The following is a 24,826-nucleotide window of genomic DNA, read 5'->3' on the forward strand; positions in this document are numbered from 1 at the left end:
TGTACTGTAGCTGTGTAATTTTATAGTTTTCCACCAGTGTCGACTAAATAACATGTTTTAGTTGTGAAATAAAATTTAATAATAATTAGTTTTTTTGTTTTATTGGAACCCTAGAACTGCAAACATTCAACTTAGGTTGTATCAATAGACGGGGGGATAAAGAACCAAGTCACGACTTGTACCAGTCGGTAACAAGTTGTTTAGCAGTCAAGCTCCGTCTATCAAATTTATACTCTCAATCTTGATGAATCATCAATCCTAGTTATCACTGGATGCATAATCATGGCAGTTCAGTATACACCACGACACTGGATGCCTGCCAAGCGATTACGCCAAATGCAGTGGAGTAGGAAGCCGTTGCATGGCTAAATGTTGCAACTTAGAATAATTGTTTGTTATTGTTTTGCCAAATTAGGCTCTATATAACAAAATTAACTTGATGGTACATCTATAGTTTGGTAGTTTTTCAAGAGAATGACTAAGAGGATGCCAATATTCTTGAATTCTCGTCAAATAAATTCGCTAAACGTCCCATATCTTGATGTTGGTAAATAGATAAGTTATAATTATCCTTTAGGGAGGAGACCACTTAAGCCGCCTTTGTGATATAAATATAGAATGTGTTCGCAATTTAATAGTGACATAGCGGTAGGTTAATGAGAAATAGCGGTATGTAGGGGGCGCATGGCTCGGCGCGAGCAAAGGTACGCGCGCCGGGCCGACCTGCGTGCCGCCACCGGTTGACAGCTCGGCTGAAATTTTCATGGCCATCGTATTGAGCGAAAGGGCGGCGGATTGCGCAGCCGCGCCCCGTTTCCCGCGCCCGCACCCCGCGCGCCCTTCCTTGGCGGTTCGGCCGTCAGTAGCCCGCCGACAACAACAACAACAGCATACGCGCGTCCGACCGTTCCGCAGCTGTACGCTCGCACCAGTGCCGGTTGCGTGTTGTGCCTCACCACGTGATCCTGAATCTGTCGAGTACACAACTGATATGTGAATTTACCCCTGTATTTAAATGAAGTGCGATGGGGGCACCGGCGAAATGCGACCCTAAGGTGAGTTTAAAACTGATAACTTTTCTCAATAGTTGTAAAGATTTTGGAGATATTGAACATTGTTCGCAGTCGAGAATATAATCAAAAGGAAAGTATAAATCCAGGTGAGTTTAATTCATAACATTTGAAGTAATAGAAGGTGTCGCCTAAGATTAAGGTAAAGCTATTGTGTTGGCCCATATTTATGATTAGGGTCAGTCGGCTGGTGGGAGCGGCCGAGGTGTACGGGGAAGCTCTACGAGTGCCGCAATCTGATTATGGCACATCTACTGAGCTACGGAAGTTAAGCTTCCCTCTAACACTAATATCTACTTTGACACGTCAACACAGAGAATTAGTAATACAAACTAGCAATAACAACGACAATATTCCTTTCATTTTACCACTGAGTAATATTTTTAAGAAGGTATACAGGTAGAAGATATGGCTAAAGGTAATCAAGACGGTTTAACCCATTTATCTATGAAATAAATGTACTTATCAAGTAAATTGGCTCGGTTTGAAACCATACTAATAGTTGACATGATAAATTATAGGTAATATAACCGCTTAGTTCTAACCTTGGTTTATTAAATAATATATAATAATTATAGAACAATTAATACAAGCTGTCGCTGTTGGCCGACCAGCAGTTGACGTTCTTCATGCAGCTGCTTTGTTGCTTTTATAAAATGTACGTTGAATCGCGCTTGAAACTGTCGGTACCGATAAAATGATTGCCATTACATTTCATTAGGAGTTGATCAATTAAAGGCAAGTATGTGATGAAACAATTGTCATAATACAGCTGAAAAAGTCAAGTATGCAAAAGTTTTCCCATATCTGTTCGGGTCGAATCATGATTAATTGAATATATACAGCTCACATAACTTTAAAAATTACACCATAGGTTTCTGACAACGAAGTTATCAAATAAACCTTTCAACCTTCATCCTTAAATACCATACAAGATTGTACATAATTTTTATTAAACAAGCCGACATAAAATGTATAACAAATATCAATGACGTGACTAAGTCGCGTGTTATGTTGCAGTCTCAGTAACACGCACTTTGGACTTATTGCAATGTCTCTGGTTACTAAAATTCCTCTATTAGTTTCGATTTTCGGAGTAGGATATTGTGGCAATTAGTTAATCGCGCCATTGATGTCGGCACGCGGACAAAAAAAGCGTCGCGTTCGAGATCCAATTAGATTAATGGGGTTCTGTTGCTGTGATTTCACCATTCAACGAATGAAACTAGTATTTTACGATAATCTAAAAATCGAGCTTTTGGGTTAATCATTTCTTTTACTGCAGAATCCATGTCAATCTTGAAAGAACAGTGAACCGCTAAGTTAGGGTTTGCATTATTTATATATACCTGACTAAACATGCTAATTGTACAGGTTAGACAAATAAAATAAAAATTGTTAGATTGGTCGCACGATTTATGGAATCTGGAGTAACTATGACCAAATTTTTAAAAAGCTTGATGTTTCAGTTCCAAAAATCGGAAACAATTTGAAATGTCTCTCTGTCACACAACATTTAAAAAGGTGAAATTAGAGTACTATTTTTTTTGTAAATGTTGGCAATGTCGACATGTTTTCCACGTGTTTTTATTAAAGAATATTTGTTGAGAATATTTTGTTAAAGAAATATATTTTTTAACCAAAATTTTCATTTTTAAATGAGTTTTTTGTGCTTTTTGTTATGGATTTTGAATATTTTGTAAAATTATTTTGCTTTTAATTTACTTAAAAGTTGGCTTTTTAAGACAAAGTTTTATTTTGAATTATTAAAATTGAACTCTTTATTAAATAAATGTAGTAATTTGTGCCTGGAACGGAACGGAAACTTATAACTTGTGATTGCCAACATTAATTCTAGAGCTGAACCGTTTCAAGTTCGCTAACGAATGCAATTAGTCTGTTAGCAAATGCAATTAATCTCTGCTCTTCATTTAACGCAGAGTGGCGCCGGTGTGTGTGCTGTATTGCTACGAATAACGGATTACTTTTATTACGTAAAGTAACTTATGTATTTATTATCTTCGTATTTATATGATTTAAGTTTGCATCCGTTCTATTTCTTCGCTAAATTCTTATTAGTAATGAATAAAGAACTTGAGAGAGAGAGAAAGAGTTGTGTATAATGTGGCAATGCTTTTTGACAGTTACTTTTTTTTAAATAACCACCTGCCTATAAGTTAAGATCAACAATGAGCGTTAATATAATACTGGGTTAATTGAAGCAGAACGTAATCCATTAGGTGTAACAAAATTTCGATGTAACAGTGCCTTTGATATTTTCAGTTTCATGAAAATTCCAGACAGCTTTCTGTTACCTTGATAAAGAAAACAGTTTAAGCTTGTACATTATTTTGTGCGGCCTTAATTTAATTTTGTCTTCAAATTGATTTTGTTTGTTAGCATTTAGAAACTTGAATTCTAAAGACGAAAAGGATGCTTAAAAATACTTGATAAATAAACACGTTGGAATCCACATAAAATAAAAGTAATACTAAAATATTATAACGGGAAGAACATAACCATATTAGAATAGTAGAAATATCTTTCTGGAGTATAATACTTGGATTTATATATCTAAATCACTGTTTACTTTTATTATAAGACGTCACGAAAGTTAATAAATAAAAAATGACTGAAAATAATAATAAACTGACTACGGAAAATACTTGAAAAAATTACTTGATAAAATATTAACTTCTTAGGTGCCAAAACTTTTAACATGCAGGTTATGAATTATTTTTTTTATATTTATTACTTTCAGGGTATAGAAATACTTTTAGAAGGCTTTAATAGCAGTGCTCTACTTTAAGTGCACTCAACTTCTATATGCTCTTGAACTAAGGCGAAGAGAAAAGTTATTGTATTTGATTCTTAAGTTGGAATCACAACAATGTTTCGCAACTATTAAAGTTTTCGAACAACATAATCCAATTTAATATTATTTATTGTGGGAAAATATCCCGGTCAGACGTATAAAGGAAGTTAAAAAGAATGTACCTTTTACTATTACTCCATTTAACTTCAAACCACTACAAGTGATGATAGAGGTTTTTATAAAATTTAATCACACGTTGTTACAAATTTTCGTAAGATAAAGCGTTAGCCGTTTTTAGAATCACAACATTATAGTTACTGTTACGACGTTCCGATACAATCCGTAGATTAGTTCCTTAATGTGATTGACGTAGACTCAATTGCAGTTGCTATTTCTCTACCTAATTTAGAAACAACGTAGTAGTTTTCAACATATGAAAATTAAAGCTCAGGTTGCCTCGTAAACATGACTTTGAAGGAAAAAACCCATCCTTATTGCAAATATATAGGCTATTATACCAAAATATGTATTATGTTTAATTTTTTTTATAACACTTTTTTACTTGATGACAATCTCATATATTATGTTTTGTGTTTGAAGGGTGGTAGTAATCAAATATTACCCTAACTTGATTACTTAGAGTTACATTTGCAATGTATTGACAATATTCTTCGTGTATAATACTTTGGCGTTCAAATTACTAATAATTAAATTTAATTCAGGGGCAAATTAAACATTTGTTCCTGTACAATACAATAATAAGTTAATTAAGTAGATTTTTACAAAGTTAAGTATAATGTAAATATAACTTTTCGCTTTTCATGGTTGCAAGACATATAATTTTCTATTTCTTTGTTCGTTAGCCTCCCCTTTTGTAATAAAAGCTACGTTAATAATCTTAGAAGTCGTTTAACACGCAAAGTGGTTTGCCATAGTTTGTGATTTGTGATAATTATAGGTTAAGTTATAAAAGGAAAAAGTGGTAAATAACGTTCGTTTTGCAAAGTTTCAGTTTGCGTTTTATTAGTTGAATAAAGTTTTAAAAATAATGGTCCTTAGAATCCAAGACTAATTTATTGTATTTGTAGTTAACGTAATAACTATGTGACAAGCATATGTAGATTTATTTGCAAAGATATATGTAATAAGTTATCATTCATATTATTTAGAACAGTTTGCAGTTTTTGGTTAACTTGTAGTTAGAAATATTATTTGTTTTAACTTTACTACAGCAAATCTTCTTAAACTTACGCTTTGTATTATCATCTTTCATATACAAATATTATCTAAATATAAAATATTACTTTAACTTAAAATATTAAATATTAAAACATAAATTATTTTAAACGACAACATTTGCAATGAATATTCGGCGGAATGCATTCTGTTCAGAACAAGCCCGGTCCCGGCATACCGCACGTGGATCGAATGTAGAACGAAAGCGAGTTATGTTGTAGAATGCCGAATTGTTTTAATTCATACCTAAATATTTGAAACGTTCTGATTTAATATCTGCGATGGAACTTGTTCAAGCATTTTATACGATGAAACATTCGAATCAAATGTCAGATTCGGAAGTAATTACAATGAAATATTTTATAGCTTAGCCTAAAATATAACTAGACCAGATGTTGGCGTATACGCGCAAGGGGCAGTGATATATTGCGTCATTCATAAGTTAGTCACTTGTTTTTGTCATAAAAAAAAATGTTGCAGGTCATTTTTAATTAACATAGTATTTTTTCATTCTTCCAGAAACAAGAAATCATTCATCCAGAAAAAAATAATTAACGTCAACAGTAATTTTTATTGTCAGGCTTACGTAAGATTACGCTCTCTGTTAGGTTAAGTCGTAATAGACTAAATAAAAAAAATTGAAGTTCTTAATAAAGTAAATATTATTTTAACTTAAATTTATATTTTATAAACAACTGCGCCCATTTGTAGAAAATTATAATATACTAAAAAAAGTCAACAGTCAAAATAAGTAAAAATTGTAATTTCTCTACGAACTAGGGCGGGAGAATACTTTTCTAAGCAGATTTATATATTTTTGTATATACATATTAATATAAGAAGGAGTGAGAGATATAGGCGAAGTAACAAATAAAATGTAAGGAAGAATACCAAGGCCGGCAACGGATATATCACCCAAAGGAAGGAAAGGGTTACGTTATCAGGCGAATAAAAATGAGCCATTTAATCCATACGATGTATAGATTTGCCCTTTATATGAAAGTCGTTGCGTAACAATTTATCGCATCAATTTGTCACAATTATAATTTATCATAGTATATTACCCCGAAATTAAAAAAAAAAACTACCTAAATACATAGTGTTGTGAGAAACAGATGTCATATTTGACACGTTTGCTTCAAATTAATTGATGGTGAAGTTAATATTGCGCAAGAGTTAAGTAAATTCAAGACACTGATCTTATTAATATTATTACTGATCGGTATATATGGATAGGACATTTCTTAGAAATTACAGATTTTCTTTGTTCCTTTTTGAACGTACCTGTTGACATTACTAACTGTTAATGTTATCTGTATTATTAGTTCGAATCCTCACCACCGCTACCGACTGCAACCATCAGCGCCAAAATGGCCTGTCCCTTTAATAATATCTGTGGTTCAAGGTATAGTTGTGAGGCAAATGAGGCACAAAAACGTATACGCGCGAAGAGACAAAAATGTATGTAGGTGTATGATGGCGGGGATTTGCGTCTCAGGCTCTTTTTGTTTTATAGCATTTTGGAGCTGACCGTCTTGCGGCTGATGCATTACAACAAACTTTAAGATTAATTTGTAAGGAGATCTCTTTGAAATTTGAGATAATTTGCTTCGTATTTAGGAACTGAAAGGGCTATAAAACGTTTAATACTTAAATCTCTCGACGCTCCAAGGCATGTAATTACTTAGGCTGCGCGATAAACGTCTCTATACCGCTTTTGAATGAAAAAGATAATATAAATGGTCGAGAATAAATACCGCTAAAATTGGACACCCGTCCAATTGTTGATCGAGTGGAAAATGTCCTTTTGATCAAACCCTTTTGTAGATCCATAAAAATGGCAGAACGAAATTATTAGTTTTACAATAAATAATTTTAGTCTTATAAAAGGGGAATTTTAATGTATCAACTCTCATTACATAAAGTAATACTCAATAATGGCAAATAAACTATAACTATGATATCAGTTCAAATATTCGTGTAATAAAATAACCATCACTCATAATTTCCGAATGCCTTGCCGGAATTATGTTTAATTTAATTCTGTTTATTTTCCTTTATGATTGCTTCGCATGTCAGAATAATCGCGTGTCGGTACGTGGGTACATCCCGCGAATGACACTTCCTACAAAGCGGTCGTTCTGTCGACCTCTTCATTACCTATTCGGCTGCGCAAGGTTACACAGAAAAAAGAAAAGGTGAATTTATTTATTCCCCAGCGATATTTACGTGAACCTGGGACCTCTTTGATGTGAACACGAGGTTACATTTCGTAGCAGCAGGATTTTTACACACTGCTCATTAAAGTGTCTGGTTATCTAATTTTATATTTAGACTGTGCTCAATTTGATTATTACGGTTTAAGAAAATGATTTATTACGTGGATTATATGGTAAATTTTTTGTGTTTGTAATGCCGTCTCTTTATAATATAGGACATGAATGAAGATGGTTTCTTAGAGTTTATCTCTTCCTGTGCTATCAAGTGACAGATTTCCTACGTGTGTACATAGATGGTAATATGAAAGAAGACGAGCTGGGATAGGACTGCTTTAATTTGTGAGACTGCACGTCCCGTAGTGACTGGCGTGGCACTACTCCGCCCGTGTCCCATTGACCCACTTTCTCGGCCTTGAACCCCTACACCCCTCTGCCTCCGGGCCGTTCCCGTGACGTCATAAAAACCCTTCGCATCGGATAGTCTTTAACTGTGTACTTTGCTACTTATTAATGTACCACTGTATGACAATTTATTACCAGATTACTCGGAGTTTCTACTATGGTAACTTTAAAGGAAAGCGTGTACTTACTTAGTAACACTCGAATTATGATTATATTTTATAGATTGGTTTTACATTATTCTGTTGTAATAATACTCTTATTACCTCCTTGTACCTTCGCATAAGACTTGGTGTCCTATATGTTAATTTTGATGTGCATGCATTTCCGGTTCGCTGGTTCGTAATGTCGATGTCAAGCTAATTTTCCATTCGGTTGTCTCCGGTCTCCTATAATTTTCCAGGCCGCCGCCTTCTATCGACAAACTACATATATACAGTATTAATGTTTTTCAGGCAATTATCATAAGTTCGCGATGTTATATATAGGTAACCTCTCTATATCTCATGTCATCTAACAATTTAGCTATGGTCTTGATTATCTTATTTTTCAAACATAAATCCACACTAAATTTCTAGATTTTTATCCAGGTAATATTTAATGAGAAAATGATTGTGATACTAACGAAGGTGCTATAATGTAAAAAAAAATTACTGACGTGCACGACGTATTTTTCTTCATCCTTATTTCACTATGAGTAAAGTTCAATTTTCAAATGTATGCTGTAAGAAAACTCGGTAAATATTCACTATTACGAAGAAGTTACAGAGTTGTAATTTATTTTTATTTATCTACTAAGTGGCCCCAGCTTGCTTTAGTATATAATAATATTTATGAAAGCAATTTTGTTGTAACTCAAGCTAAAAGGTTTTTTATAAACTTATTACTATCAGGGCTACGTAAAATAAAAACATGCAATTATGTAAGATGAAACAAAACTATAAGAATATGAAATGTGTCACAATTAGATGAATATTATCCTAATTTGGTCTTACGATCAGAGGTTATAACGAGAAATATAACTCATTGCAAGGTTTAGTTGCCTCTGACTGTGTTTAGTCATTAAGTACTCAGTAGAAAAGAGATACCAATTTACACCTCATTGTATTTCAGATACAATTTAATAACTTGAAATACGAATTAGTTTTTAAAACAATATTTGAATTCGTACCGCTTCGATATTCTCCCGAAAAGCTTTTAGAACAAATCAGTAAAAACATAAAATGGAAATGAAATTTCGACGACGATGGCACAGTCGATAGCTTTTTTACTAAGATAATGTTTGTACGTATCTCCTACGTCATACTTCGGTAGCGCTGCGTCACGATGGATAAATGATAAAATTAGGATGTGAGTTGGCCGCTAGGAGGCCGAGTCAGTTTGGCGCCTCGCCAACATGGCCGCGCAAAATAGATGTTATATTTGAACAAAGCTTGATAATAAATTCCTGATATAGATTTTGTTATAGATTTTATTGACTATGTACAGAAGAAGAATTAAGACTTAACCGGGCTCGCGCAAAAGTGATCTATGGACTTTAGAGTATTATTTTAGAGGCTTTTTGGGAATTAAAACCGTGTACAATGCGCTCATGAACATGTGGATGCATGGATGAGGTGTTTTATGGACACTCAGGCTTTGCCGTTATTCGTGATGTCTTGCAATCATGATCTAATTCTCGTCATCTAAATCTCAGTTAAGGTTTAAATTAAAATTGGTTTTTCATTTCAAAATTATAATCTATGTTTTTTTTTTATCTCCACCTACTTTTTACTGTTCCTCATTAACGTTTCTAATTACTTTCTAATTTAGGACTCCCTCTTATAAAATGTACACAATAAGCTAAGCAGCTCTCATCAAATGAAGCTTTTCCCAAGAACACTGAAGGCCATTGCCCAGGTCACGGACAGGTCTGTCTGTTGCACTCGCCTTTGAACTTTCACTCAAACTCATAAATGCATCATTATTTTTATTTTTCAATTCAAATACTTTTTTCTAAAAGATGCAGTGTTTTAAAGCTTGAAGATCTAAAGATGCAGTCTGCAACTGGAGACGTAATGGTCTCTTTAATTGGTGTTTGGAGTAGGATTTTTCTCTTAGTTTTTTCAGTTATTGTCCTACACATCTAATTAGGCAAAGGGAATTACGAATTGTTCTAGACAACTTCTTCGCTTTATATTTTACGATGTGTTGGTATTTTCCAGTCGAGCCGCCTCATTAAATGCACCCATTAGAGGAGATTTTTTTTTTTTATATTATAAGGTGGCAAACGATCAAGCGGCCATCTTGCCAAAATAGTGAAGGGACCGCTGTCCATAGACATCCGCAATTGTGATGCCTAACTTTAATCGACGGAACGTGCCGTCCTCCATCAAATCCACTGCCCTATCCCCCTGGAAAGAGTACTAAAATTTTGCTTCCAATCAGACGAAACGTGGAATTGATTCCACTTCGTAGTATTTCACCTGATGAGCCGGGCCATTCGTCCAACCGATGTTGTTGCTGCTGGCATCTGTGGCGTTACTCCGCTGCGGAGGCTAACTCCGCATGTCAGATGATAGGCGAATGAGATGTCAATCAATTGGAACTAGACAGCTAGGTAGTAAGGTTATGTATATGTGTGTAAATAAAGAATTGGAAAATTGTCTATCACTGTTAATTTTTTTTGTATTATATTTAACATATGAACCTAACTCTCTATTAGCTCCTATAAAGAGTAATTGTATGTTTGGAATGATAACTTTTATTAAAGTACTGTTTACAGGTGAATGTAGTTGTCAGCTTGTATGGTTCAACAGATACTGGTATAATGCGTTGTCTAACCGCAGTGCGGACGATCGCTGGAGTATATCTCTATAGCTTGTCGTCATTGTAACCGATCAATCAACTGCAATATGACAGTTTTGAATAACAATATATCGAGAATTTAAAGATGTATAATTTTGAATATCGATATAGAATAGTTTTTACCATGAACATCTTTGTTCAAAACTTAAAAATTCTTCTATATTCTGTTTATAGTTGTAAGATATTTATCGAAAAATGGATAACGGTGGTAACATATTTCACTTAACATTTTATAATTTAATGAAGCGTATAACATATATTCCTATGTCGTAAATAATATGCTTTAAAATGCAACGGAAAATGGGACGATAAATTCGATCGAGACTTTATCGCTTATTGATGGTCGGGACGTAAACTTAAAGCATCATCGATTTGAAGTAAATAAAACATAGCAATAATTTTAATTCCCGTTTTAATGCGATTATATAGTACATATAAAAGTTAGAGATCAATACTTTACTTAACTTTTTATATAGGTGTTATTTATCAATACACCTTTACATTAGAAGTCTACCAACAACGTATAGTTTGTTTTACAATAATCACTCACATATGTATTGTGACAAAAGAACATGACTGCGTCTAAAATCAAAGTTTCTTAAGGAGGATAAAGTTTATTTATTCTTAGACAGCAGAGTAATAAATGTGCTTCTTGTGTAAGGTAGATGCGATGTCATGAGCCAACGTAATCCATTGTGGCCGCAATCGGGCCCCAAGTCGACGTCCTCGTAAATCGGGCGGGTGCAGGTGTTACGACTTCCTTCGCTAAATTGCTCGCCTACCGCTATAATATTTAGTGGCGAATTATTCAGACCACTTTTTATCACATTGCTGGCTAAAGATTAAGTTTGCATTTTATTTCTTAAATTAAATAAAATAACTATCGAACCAATCATGTGTGTGTGTTATCACATGTAGACGCTCGTACACCAATCGTTTCATTTCCACCTTTGATTTTCACCGTAAAATAATTAAATAATTATATCGGAATTGACTGAAATAAACCAAAAAACAAATTTTCACCATCATCTCCCTGGCATTAACTCATTGACTTAGGGTCTGCGCACAAGGTTTTTACCTTAAAGTTTTGGCTTAATTATTTGAGGCCGGCCGACGGCTTGAAAAAAATATATTCATCATATTATGACGAATATATTTTTGCTAAGTTTGTGAAAAGAATCTGTGTAAAAGATTCCGTCTATTGAAATTTCAATTTAAAAGTAGCGGAAAATGTGTCAAGGAAATTATGTAGAAAGTTAATTGTAAACTTACTGGGTGTCATAGAAACGCAGTTTCTTAAAAATAAAAACTTGCAGCGACAGAGGGAGGCAGTTCTCGTTTGAAAAAACTTTTTGTCCATTTTGCTATTTTGCACTTTGTGAATGTTCGCTTTAGTAGTGCCTCTTTTATTTTGTTTTTTTCTTATTTTCTTTAAGTGTTTTATAAATTATACTAGCTATACCCGCGATGTCATCTGCGTGAAATACTGTCTTCTGGTAGCATTTTGATTATTTAGGCTAATTATTTTACTTAAACTTATAAAACGTTACAACAAAACATATTAAGCTTACAAAAAAATCACATAAACCTTACTATGACTGTTGTTATTTTGAGGGTAAAACTTTTACAAAATTTGAATGTCAAATTTATTTATAGTAAAATAACAGCCTAAAAAATAAGTTTCAAGATTCTTACTGTAAAAATCACGATACTACCATACAATTTCTCACCCTCACATTCCACCCCTTACAATCCTTTTTCGCGTTAAAAAGTAGTCTATGTCCTTTCTCAGGTTTTGGACTATTTGTGTACCAAATTTCGATTTGGTAGATTTGGCTTGAAAGCGAGACAGACAGAGCACAGTGACCTGCGTCTATAATTTTAAGGCAAATTAGTTTCCAGAAAGTGAACAAATTTAATCTGCTTTTGGAAGAGAATTGTGACGATATCTTCAAGTAGCTTCGCCTAGAATTATATGTTTTTCATAGAACGAATAGGTCGAATAGAAAATGAGTAAGGTGTCGTAAAATAGGAATGGAAGAATATTTTCACCCGAATAATATTTTACATCGAAAAGTTTACCGGGAGAAATATAAAATTATTTTATGGCTTGCTCATAACACACTACCAATACGAATGGAATAATATTATGCTTTTTACACAAACGACAGATGTGGAGTTTAATTTTAAAATCAAACTATTAAAAGACCAAATAAGCAATATTTACGAAAAATAGGGATATTATTTAACCCAAGTAATTTTGCTCGGTGGATTATAATATACATTGTTTTGTAGGATATGCATACTAACTTCAAGCATTAATTATTTTTTAACAGCGATTCTGAACTATTCAAAAAAAAAACTTGTCGACTCTAATAGCCGATTAGCTCTAATCAGGTACATAAAAATAAGTAGAGACCTGATTCGCTACAAAATTCACTGCTTTACTTTATCCCGCTCGAACATAAACTGGAATTATATAGCGCTGATACGGTAACACTATAATAGATTCGGAGAAGCAAGAAATATATTAGATTTTGATACCTCTTTGATGCTTTTAAAGATAAGAAGAATGTAGTTAAATAATAATAAAGTAAGCATTCATTTAAGGGGTTTTATTTAATCGTATATGACTTTTTTGGAGTAATTTTTTTTTGTTTTTTTGTAGAGAGAGGTGCCGGGGGCATGAGGTCGGGGGAGGTGGGCGAGGGCTCGGAGCTGGCGGAGTTCGGCGCGCGCTGGCCGCCACCCGGCGCGCACGGATACGGCTGGCCGCGCCCCGCCACGCCGCAGCACCCGCCCGCGCACCACCTCGCAAGGCACTCGCGCTCGCACCAGGTACGATTCCCCCTCCTCACTGTCCTCTACGTCTACGTTCTTATGTCTACGAAGTCGTGTCGTCTACGGTGTCTTATTGAACACGCTCTACGCTTCTGGCCTACGAAGTTACGTCGTCTACGCACTGATTCGCCTTCGCTGGATAAATCATCTAAAATTTAAAGTGTTCAAGAGTTTTGTTTTTGTCATACTTGTTAATTATTTATTATTTAAAAGACTTAAATAAACTAGCGACTCATTCTTCATATAGGTAAAACTTTAATTCTCCTAATTGAGTTCAGTTACAGACTGGGATAGAAGGTAGCTAAGCGACAGCTTAAAACCCCAATGGGGATATGTAAGTTAAAATCCGTTGGCAATGGTCAGTGGTTGCAGGACAACCGTCAGGCGAGCTACGAGGCGGAGGACGCGCGGGCGCGGGGGCGCGGCGGCGTCTACTACTCGCCGCCGGGCACCTCCTACACCATCGTGGAACGGCCGGCCTCTTCACACGGCCACCACGCCCCTTACTCGCACCACCACTACCCCGGCAAGCTCTCCCGTGCACCCTACCTGGGTTCCTCCACCATCGCAAACAGTGCAGGTATACTCTCTCTAGCAACTCTCTACTAACGAACACTGTAGACATATTGCAATCAATTTGACATGCTTGACAAGAAATTGCAAACTCCAGGAACAAGACACTGCCATCTATCTGGTTCAATTGTAAATCTTGTAAAAGAACCTTATAAAAGGATAAAATAAATATATAATATGAAGGTAGGCTCGAGGTTATTTCTAAGTATTAGATTTATGTGTACGTTGTAAGTCTCAAAGTCTTATAGACGTACGTTTCTTGACAAAGTCTGAATAATTTATCTTATTAGTCGATAAAATTGTTTACATGTCATTATTTAAAGGACGGTTGTGCCATAAACTGTGTTACCTTTATGTACTATACATACTAACTGAAGTCTCAAATCGTTTAGGTAAAGTTCCTGCCGCCTCGCCGACCATCATTTATCAGAAGTCAAATATTTGCTGTTGGCAGCTTGGGTCCTACTTGTTTGTTTTGCGATAGAACAGTGTTAGCCTATTAGGGATAAGTTTATGGATAACGTGCACCTTCAGTAATATTAGATCAGTGAATACACAAGCGTCTGTATAATACTGGCGACGGTAAAAAGAGATATATGTATTATTTTTAAGCTCAAAATTATTTACTATTATTAAATTAAAATAAATTATTAATAATAAAGATTCAATAGCACATGGCTTATATAATTGTGTTTTGTTTTGGTGCTCGAAGCCGTTTGGCACGTACCCTGACTTTTTATGTGCACCCATAAAAACTTTATCAGCGGGTACAAAATAGCGAACAGGATCGAGTTGTATAACATGCACGTAACAATAGTACCGCACGAAGTAGAGAACAATTCCAACAGCGACAAAATGTTTCTTATCATAAAATATAATGCATAAAAATGGAACATATAGGGTAATGAAAGTGTAATATGTCGTACACTGGTTAGATACGAGACGCATCTCGTGTGGTAAAAGGGAAATAAATAAAAATTACACTAGAGAGCCTTAAAATATTTCTTTTGGTAAAAATAATAGTAACAATTAGTTAGTTATACGAATCTACGGCGACCTCACTGATTCAGTCAATACACTAATAATTTCCTTTTGTCGGTCAGACAAAAGCAGTGCAGGATTAAAAATTCAAACAATCGTAATGGGATTTCGCAAATTTTTGATTAAAAACGTTAGTATGTAATGTTTTTGTACAGGTGCAACTAGCTTAAGGAACAGCACAAACCATTTAAGCGCAACAAATGGCAAGAAGCGGCCAATATCTCCGGAGCAGGTACTGCGGTTGTTCGGACAGGGCGGCGCGGCCGCGCTGGGCAAGGCGCTACCGCCTTCGCACCCGCCCGCCCCGGCACCCGCGCCGCTGCCTGCGCCGCTGCCCGCCCCGCTGCCTGCCCGCCGGCACTCGCCCGCCAGTAGCCCCAGTAGCACAACACATCATGTGAGTTACCCTGGCTACATAACCTACAATCCCTCCTAGAGATGTACCTGGTTGCACAACATATTCCATAACCCCTTTTACTTCGCTTTTTCTTTTAATGAAAATGCTTGACAAATATCGGTGTAAATCTATAAAGACAAGAATTTAAGGCAGAGAAGAAATCGGAGGAATGGTTGTAGCCACGTCAATCGTTCTTCTCACAAGGCCAATATAAGCGACTTGAATTTTTAATACTCCGTTCTATGAAGTAATATTCCCGAGGGACATGTCGCCAGCGAGCTAAGTATTTGAGTAGCACGTGTTCCGCCCCGCCTCGTCCTATCCGACCCCTTCCCGCTTCGCAGCTCCAGGTGCAGTGGAACCATTCATGGCACGTATTCAATTGAAATTCTTTGGATTTTTATTATGAATTCAACCGTATCTATATTGTATGGACATAGAAAAATAATTTATCAACTTGCAATTGTATTTCATAAGGAAATGTACTTGCATGTGAAAACTCACGGTAATAAGAAATGACTGCCTCAAGTCATTAATTGGGCTAACATTTCTTAAAAAGTGTTACTTAAAATTTTTTGAAATGAAAATAGCCAGATTATCAATATATTTTATAAACATATATTTTTCTTCGCCACATATCACAAATATTTTACATGAAAGCAATCAAAACATTATTAAGTCTAAAAATAGGAACGTGTGAATTGTAGTGCAAGTCCGGTGGGGCTGTTGCTCGGTAAATAATTCCAGGGTGAGGCAGTCAGTCGATATCACTACTTTATTCATGACCGCTGCGGTAAGCGTTTACTGACGAACGCCGGACCAGCCCACATGGCCGAACATTTTGCTAATTTGTGTTGCCTTACGATTGAATTAACAATTGTTGTTTACCACCAGCGTACAAAATAATGATACTAATCTAATATACATACACATCCTTGGATACTATGCCTGTTAGTTAATATTACTTAAGTCAGTGTTTCACGATCGCATGTGAAAGTTTGATATAAAATGTCAGTCGTCGTTTTGTCACGGCACGGAAGAACGCCTATCGTTTGAATTAACCTTTAAAATAAATAAATTTAAAAGTACTGTCTTGTAAAGTAATTTAAATTATCTTTGATTACGAGTTAGTGCTTATATTTACAGTGCGTGTTTTTGCGTAAATACATTCGGTTGTTTTAATAATAATATTGTAATTTGGAAATTTGAAAAACGTAAAATATAACCTACGTATATGTATTTCCCACAGTGCCTATGTTAAAGAAAATTTTACGACCTACGGTTTTTCCATTTCGAAACGTCTCGGCGTCGCTTTGTTGTCGAAATCAATAAATTTACTTTGCTCGTAAAGAAATGTATAAGATTTTAATAAAATAAAAATGCTATTTTAACTGATATGTGCAGCGGTATGAGTTTATGTGTTGTTTTGTGCGATAAGTTGTGTTCTGTTTTGTTGGCAAATTGGATACCGTTTCGAAATATGAGGTTTGTTATGTATAAGTTTGAAAAATATACATAAAATATTTTTGATAAATTCATATAGATATATGTTTTATTATCTACACATACATTTTTCTATATACATATAAAATTATATATACTATATATATCTAATAAATCCTCTAAGACACATATAATGCATAATCTACAACGAAGTCGTAAGTATTTATCTAAAAAGTATGTAGCATTTGTCCTCATTCCGCTTTGTTCAATGTCCCGTATAACTACATATATGTGCAGACAAAAGCTTAGCTTCTGTATCAGAAAGACATTACGTTTTGCTGTACGATTTAAAATTATACATTTATTTTTACTACTTACTAGGTAATGACAATAATATCATCATGCTTTTTGGCGTAAAAGTACATCACTTAACTTATTAAAGTTAGGATATATAAATAAGTAAATAAACTTTTATAGTCGTGTTTCGAAAATAATGGGCTTTACGATCACAAATATAAAGTACATGACACGGTTTCCCGTGTTTCCTCAGGAACATTACATTAAACAAAATATTACCGATCTCTCAATCCTTGGTAATATATAAATGGATATGTATAGGATTAATACATAAGTACTTCATTCTTACCTATAAAAGAAATGAAAGCTTTTGTTTGAAGTAGAAAGTTTTTATTTATACAAAGGAAGGTTTAATATGAAAACAAAAGTTTTGTACTTTCCTCGTCGCTTAGTATTGGGAAACAAGTTTTTTTAAATGACAATAGTTACCCCGTGAAGTTATTTTAAATAATTCTCAGATAAAAAAAGTTCTTTGAAAGAGCGTGTCGTGATCGATCAATATGAATTGAAAACATTGTTTTGCATGTGACAAGTCATAACATCCCGGTTTATAGTCCTACAATTTGAATCTGGGGTGTATAACTAAGTACGATATTTTATAACTCTAATCGCCCAATGAGAAATGTGTAATGGGCATTTAAGCAGTGTGTCCTAATGGGGCAACCTTAGTGATAACTTAAAGATTCTGTGTGGAACAGTAAGATTTGATTGATATAGGCGATATACCGTGGCGGAGAGCGGGAGCGGCCATACTCGTCTGGGGGTGCGGCGCCGGCGCTGGCCGAGCCTGCCACGCGCACCGTCACCATGAGCCGCGACCCCGCAGATTCACACGGCTTCGGCATTTGCGTCAAGGGCGGTAAGGAAGCAGGTCAGTTAGTTAGCATTTCTGTTGCAAGCTGTTCACTGCGAAAGTATTATAACCGCTTCTTTTATAACCGTCAAAACCTGACATTTCTCTGATGGCGTAAGGATCGTTTCATTCGCAACGTGTTTGCTTGCTGCCTGTTATCCGATTTTATTTTGTATGCAACGGCCATTGCTTCGCAATGTCTTCTTTTGGAAAATAATCAAGGCGATCAATTTTATGTGGTTTGAAGGAATAAGACCACGTACATGTATGCTTATATAGTATACACAGGTTACATTTAAAACGAACTCAACACAGGAAATTTTGGACGAGTCTGGGTTTAAGTATAGGGACAGAGATGATCTTGACTTACGAATTTAGAACAATCTGTGCAATATTAAAAACAATCCTCCGTGAACGCTATTTTTACATTTTTTAAAATTTATATCTGTAACCTTTATGTGTGAATTTATTATGAAACAAAATTATTTTAAAATAAAAATTCTTCATTTCGCGAGACAGCCGAACAACGCGGAGGGCTATCGATTTTGAGCTCGAATGGGAGTTATATAAATAGAACGAGGAGTGATCAAACAAAGACATTTAATCAATGAATTGTGCTCTTCAACAAACACGATTAATTCATTCTCTTCGTGTGTTTTTCATTTGATTTATCATAACTTATTTGATTTTTCATTGCTTCCATTAGTAAGATGAAACGTAGCAGTTTTAAAAAAGTCTTATTTACGTACAATTTATCTCTTGAATTAGTTTACATTTAATTTGAATTACATTTAGGTAGGTAAAGAATATATAAAGAACTGCTACTGCTCTACATATCTGCATTAAGAAGAAGAATTTGAAAAGTATATATAGTAATTTCCTCATATTGTTATTAAAATATGAATAATATGTGTTCCTTTTCCACTATACTCTTCAAACAGGTAAAGTAAATCAATTTGTTTAGGGGTGGGTGTGTACATATCCCGCGTGGAGGAAGGCTCGGTGGCGGAGCGCGCGGGCCTACGCCCCGGGGACTCCATCCTGCAGGTCAACGGCACGCCCTTCTCCGGCATCTCCCACGAGGATGCCCTCAAGGTAAGCTCGTGTTATTTATAGAACAATACTATAAATACGGTATGGATTGTTTTTCGATGTCACCACTATAAATCCAATTACTTTCACAAACAACTAATCAGATCATTACGGAAAAGATAATTATATGATGATAAATGAATAAATGTCGACGATAACTTACTATAAATATAAGCTAAATATGACGTAGTAAATTCTTCTTTATTTGTCTAATGAATATGTATCATAATATGTTCAGAAATGATAAATCTTGTAGGGTTTTCATGCGAGCTATTTCACATACTAGCTCCATTAAAATTGACAGACATATCGACAGCTTTTATTTCCGTTCGTTCGGGTTTTTGTTGTAACAATGAACGCTTTCCATATTCAAGTTATATTTGTTACGCAATTTTTTTTAAATTTTTATTTTATTTTACTCTGTTATAAATGTTAGAATAAAGTAAACAGTTTTCTGGCCTTCCATTTTCACCAATAACAATTTAGAAGCAGTAGCTACGTTAATTAATATGTATTGGAAAGTCTTTTATTTATATGAGTGATGGCAATCCATGTCCACCATCCAATGGTCTGTGTTTTCCAAGATAATGTGAGTTGAGTCTGAATTTAATGAAGTTGTATGTTAATTATATATTGTCCTGTATATCGTCGATGAAGTTTACAGAAAAAGGTCGGGAATGTGTGAGACGGCTAGAAAGATAGATGTCAATAGGTGTCAAGCCGACACCTCGTCCTGATGACACTCCACGCGAGGCATTCGGGTCAGGTCAAATTTAGCATGACTGCGAAATTTCAATTTGTCTTATTGTATTTTGTACCTACTTCATTGGTTTCAAAATAAGGCTTCTACTTAAATTACTAAGTTTTTATGCATCGGAACCTTAATTTGAATTTATTGATTTCATAATGAAGCACCACTAGCAAAATATTATTCGATTGATTAATATAATACCTAAATTCTAATCTTTAAACACTTGAGTCCACTGTGCCATGTTTGCAAAAGCAAAATTTATTCGTTTTTTTAAATTGTTGTATTTACAGCAGAAACCCACTTGTTGATTGTTATATAGCCATCTAAGAAAGCAGAATAATGATTCTAATATAACGTGCTTAGCTTTCGACCAGTTTATTTCAATAAAAGGATGTATCATATGACCTGAAAAAGTTCTCTCTCAATGCGCAACGGACGGAGTTCTCGCTGTCGTCCAGTTATGCAAGCGTTTGATAATGAGCTGGTGCTGACAATAGACACGTTTTTATTCTATCATTCACCGTACAGAATAGAGTTTGAATATGGAACTGAATGGAATGACAAGCCGATCGTTATAAATAGCCAACCATTGCAACTGTTCCCAATAGTTGTAACTAATTACTAACTCAAGCTTAAACGTTTGTAACTAAGTTCACTCAACAACTTAAAATAGAGATGGTTCGCGTGCGGAAATTAACATCAACTTCCGAACAATTTCGAAACAATTTTATTTCTACAATTCAAAGGAGCGACATTTTCTATTTCCGTCCTCGCTGTGACCTTTGCAGGGGCACAATCAAATTGTTCTGAAACAGGTAATCCGGAATTGCGAGCTTGAAATGCATTTCACCTGACATAAATATATTTAGTGGCAACTTGTGTTGCTCGCTCACATTATTACCGGTGTAATAGAGTTAATGATTTGATAAGAGCTTCCGTTTCATGTTTCAACTTGTTGACGGGTTAATAAAACTATGCAGCTCTAGTCTACGGTAAAATGATGTCGTAGGTACTTAATACCATACTACAGGTAATACAAACATTACGTACGATTGAAAAACTTTCAAGTTCTTGTTTGTGGCAGTCAATTAAGAGTGCAAGATGTACTTACGTTTTCAATATTAATACAACATGCAGTGTTCATCAAAAGAGTCAGTAATTTGCATTATGCAATAGAGCCGGTGCGGCCGCAACATGAGTCGTGAATATTCAATAGGTCCGGGAGATGAGCTTTTATCATGCAAACATTTTATTACGTAAAGTGAACTGCTATGACAAATTGACATAATAATAGTGAACAAAATTTATATAACATGCAATCTCTTTTGTCATAGAAACGTTAGTTAATTTTAAAATGCGTTTAAATATTAGCTTTATTCAGTGAATAGTAACTATTAAGCGTATTTCAAAACAGATGTCTTCTAAATTTTTTTTTCCTGAACATTGTTTTTGAACGCCAAAAACCTTTTTAAAACGATACTTACAAAAAGTTCCTTGACAATAATGGGATTCGTAAAAGCTTCAGTTTATTGTTTAACACTGTACAAAAACGCAAAAAAGTTAATCGCAAAGGAACATCGCAACAGTTTGGTTAGGTATTTCTTTTGTTCTGTGTACCTTTCATAGCGGTATGTTGATTTTCAATTTATCCGATTCGAAAAAAAAATTGTACGTGGTTAATTTTAAAATTCGTGATCTATACAATTTTTCTTGTTACGGCCAATGTTATTAAATATATTGTCTTACCTTACTTTCTATTAAAAATAAAAATTGTGGGAACCCACAGTAAGGAAATGTGTTTTGTAGATGCTGAAGTCGTGTCGTCAGCTGACGATGACGGTTCGCACGGCGGGCGCGCTGGTGGGCCGTGCATCCTGTTCCTGGATGGACCGCTACGGTCGGCCCGCCTCGCCGCCGCCGCAACGCCCTTTGCGCTCCGCCAGCAAGGACCGTTCTATTCGCAGGGTATGAACCCTATATCCATTAAAAAAAAATCCTTACCATCGCACTTAGGGTCAGTCCTTGCACCTTTAGTATATGAAATCAAGCGATTTTTTTAAGTTATTTAATCATTAGGTAGTAGTGATATTATAAAATCTAATTATAAATCGAATCTTAAGAATTTTCGCACAATTATAGGCTGGTTATGCTGCTGACGGGTAAACGGGTATCAGTAATGTTACGTGATAATGATTACAATATTTTGTCACTAAGTACGTGAGCACAAGTGTAGGTTAATAAACATTTTTAATGTGGACTACATGGGTTGCTGTAAATATGTACTCGTGGTTGTAGTAGCTTATTATATGCAAGTATACAATTGCTCATATACGCGTAAGTAAGCAGCAGTTGTGAATAGGATTACCTAGTTTGTGCGACCCACATCTCTATGAGCTTAGCATTGGATTGTGCTGCTGGGCGCAACAAACAAAACATTGTTATTATGTATTTGTTACAAATTACATTTAAACAATAAACAAAAATATTAAGATTCAACGACAATTTATATTGTCACTAAGTTAATAGTGATTATAATGAAATTGTTTTCTAAATAGATAGTCTACAAACGGCCGCATCAAAATAACCTAAGTAATAAGTTCCAATTTAGTACAATAATTACGAAGTCATCTTTCACATAATAATTGGTAATTACAAGGTTCGTATTTCATGCCTCATAAACTCTTGAATGCACAATTTGACCGCCCTAAAATGGGGGAAGTCAGAATGGCGTTAACACGATGGCATGCAAATCGTTGTCCATTGGCCATTAAACGAGGACGTTAGCGGTTGTAATCGCTGCCCTCGTGTTGGCCATCAATCGGATGACGTCACGAGGACGCCCAGACTTATTAATCTTTCAATTTACTACTCAAAATAGTATTAAAGTTATTTTTGTTTGCAAAATTAGGTGGACCTGTGCATAGAGCCAGGCCAGTCGCTTGGGTTGATGATCAGAGGCGGTCTGGAGTACAACCTGGGCATCTACATCACGGGCGTTGACAAGGACTCCGTGGCGGACAGAGCGGGCCTCATGGTAGCGTTTTAAAACTTACTTTTAAAGCCCGATTTCGATAAAAACGAAATTATTTCATCTTAATTCAAGAAAGACGAAGTTCAAATAATTAGCAACGTAATTCATAAGGAATGAAATCCAGAGTGCGCTAGTCATGGCGGATGAAATGTAATTTCTAGAAATTAATGTCTGTTTCTGTACAAGCCATGGAAACTTGAGAGAACGCCCCGAGTCATTTGCAAGTTGAAATTACCTCCAAGTTTAACGGCGTCGAGATATTATTTCCTAGCAATGAAAAATACTAGAGAGGTTTATGTTCTCCTTTTAATACAAAAATTACTATAAACTTAAAATAACATATAGAGCTAACTTGCAATATAACACACAACAGAAAATAACTCATGTAAGTAATGAGAAAGCAGACCAAGTTCGTCGTCGTTTTTCATTTCCCGCTACGTGCAGGGTTTGTTTGTTTTGCCATGATTATTTATCATTCGGACCGTCGTGTCTGAATTTTCTCGGGTAAATTTTCCTTCTTCTGACATATAATTATTTGTTAAATATCAAGTAAGTGTTGAGTTGGAACTATATGTAAAATAAAAGACAGTAACTACAATAGTAATATCATAATTTATTTTTGTATCTCTAAACGAGCATTAACCGTTGAAAATTGTGAAATACGGAAGGAAGACAAGCTGACTGTGTAACGACACCAATGTGACTTTATTCGTGTTTGTGCAGGTGGGGGATCAGATCCTGGAGGTGAATGGGCAATCGTTCGTGGAGGTGACACACGACGAGGCTGTGGCGCAGCTCAAGTACCACAAGCGCATGTCGCTGTTAGTGCGCGACGTCGGCAAGGTGCCGCACGCCTGTACCGCCTACGGGGAACGAGATGCCGCACCCAGGTTCTACAATATATACTATATTTTTGACTCTGGAAGCAATTAGGCTGCACAGATAAAGGAGAACAGCTCACTTGATCGTAATTTTACTTGTAACATATAATATTAGAACAATCAAGAGATATAGGTGAGAATACTTGAAGTATTAGTGTTGGCAAATTAAATGTATAAAAATAAAGTACATGGAAAGAGAATGAAATTGGACTTATGACGAATTGGCATCATTACAATCCGTAATATCACCAATAATTAATCAACGAAACTGTTTAGTAGAATTTACCATTTTTTACCCCTCCGTGGTATTCTATGTATTGAAAGATGTTGTTACAATAACAATGTAATGTTACACCAGAATAAGTGGTTGGGGCAAGCGTCGAGGCGCGGCGGCCGTGGCGGTGGAACAGAAGGCGAGGTCTCTGCTGCCGGCCAGCGACCTGCCTGCGCTCGCCTACTACATGGAGGAGTACGCAGCGCGCCGCCTCACGCCAGACGCCTTCCTCACCGTGTTGCGCGACCTGCTCGACACGCCGCAGAAGGTAAGACCGCCTTTTGATTAGGAACCTGTTGCCACACCACGATGTAAAAGATTATGTTATTGCTAGACTTGTTCTTAATACACCTCTTTAAGTTATGTATATATATATTTCAGTAATTAAAATAATGTCTTAAAAAAGTCAGGATTTAAGAGGTTGTTTTATTTTATGTAATCTCCGTATTCATTTGAAAAATCTCTCATCAGCATTACATTGAATGTTGTCTGTAAAGTTTGTCTGAAAAAACCCATGTTAATGTGAGCCTCTTCGCGTTCCTTACGACCTAATAAATCTCATCGACTCCTGAAGTTTTTATCACAATCATTAAGTCGTTACAATGAAATAAATTATCTAACCTTTTTATTAACCATTTCAACTAAACTTGTCATTTTGTATATAAATCTGGGCATTTTAATTAAAATTGTAAATATATTTTGTCAG

At 35.4% G+C, this 24,826-nt stretch overlaps 1 protein-coding gene across 1 annotated transcript in view; it reads left to right on the forward strand.

Annotated features, from left to right (window-relative positions):
- The first annotated feature begins 894 nt into the window (after positions 1-894).
- LOC106713298 (whirlin) overlaps positions 895-24,826 on the forward strand; it is a 51,441-nt gene continuing 27,509 nt past the window's right edge. The window contains exons 1-10 of the mRNA XM_014506067.2: positions 895-1,055; positions 13,255-13,424; positions 13,791-14,007; positions 15,197-15,438; positions 17,956-18,109; positions 19,056-19,186; positions 21,741-21,899; positions 22,843-22,968; positions 23,689-23,855; positions 24,205-24,388. Of these exons, the coding sequence (XP_014361553.2) occupies positions 13,272-13,424; positions 13,791-14,007; positions 15,197-15,438; positions 17,956-18,109; positions 19,056-19,186; positions 21,741-21,899; positions 22,843-22,968; positions 23,689-23,855; positions 24,205-24,388 (1,533 nt within the window). The 5' untranslated portion in view covers positions 895-1,055; positions 13,255-13,271. The remainder of the gene's footprint in view (positions 1,056-13,254; positions 13,425-13,790; positions 14,008-15,196; positions 15,439-17,955; positions 18,110-19,055; positions 19,187-21,740; positions 21,900-22,842; positions 22,969-23,688; positions 23,856-24,204; positions 24,389-24,826) is intronic.

Source organism: Papilio machaon, chromosome 1 (genome assembly GCF_912999745.1).
Source record: "Papilio machaon chromosome 1, ilPapMach1.1, whole genome shotgun sequence".
Classification (NCBI taxonomy): domain Eukaryota; kingdom Metazoa; phylum Arthropoda; class Insecta; order Lepidoptera; family Papilionidae; genus Papilio; species Papilio machaon.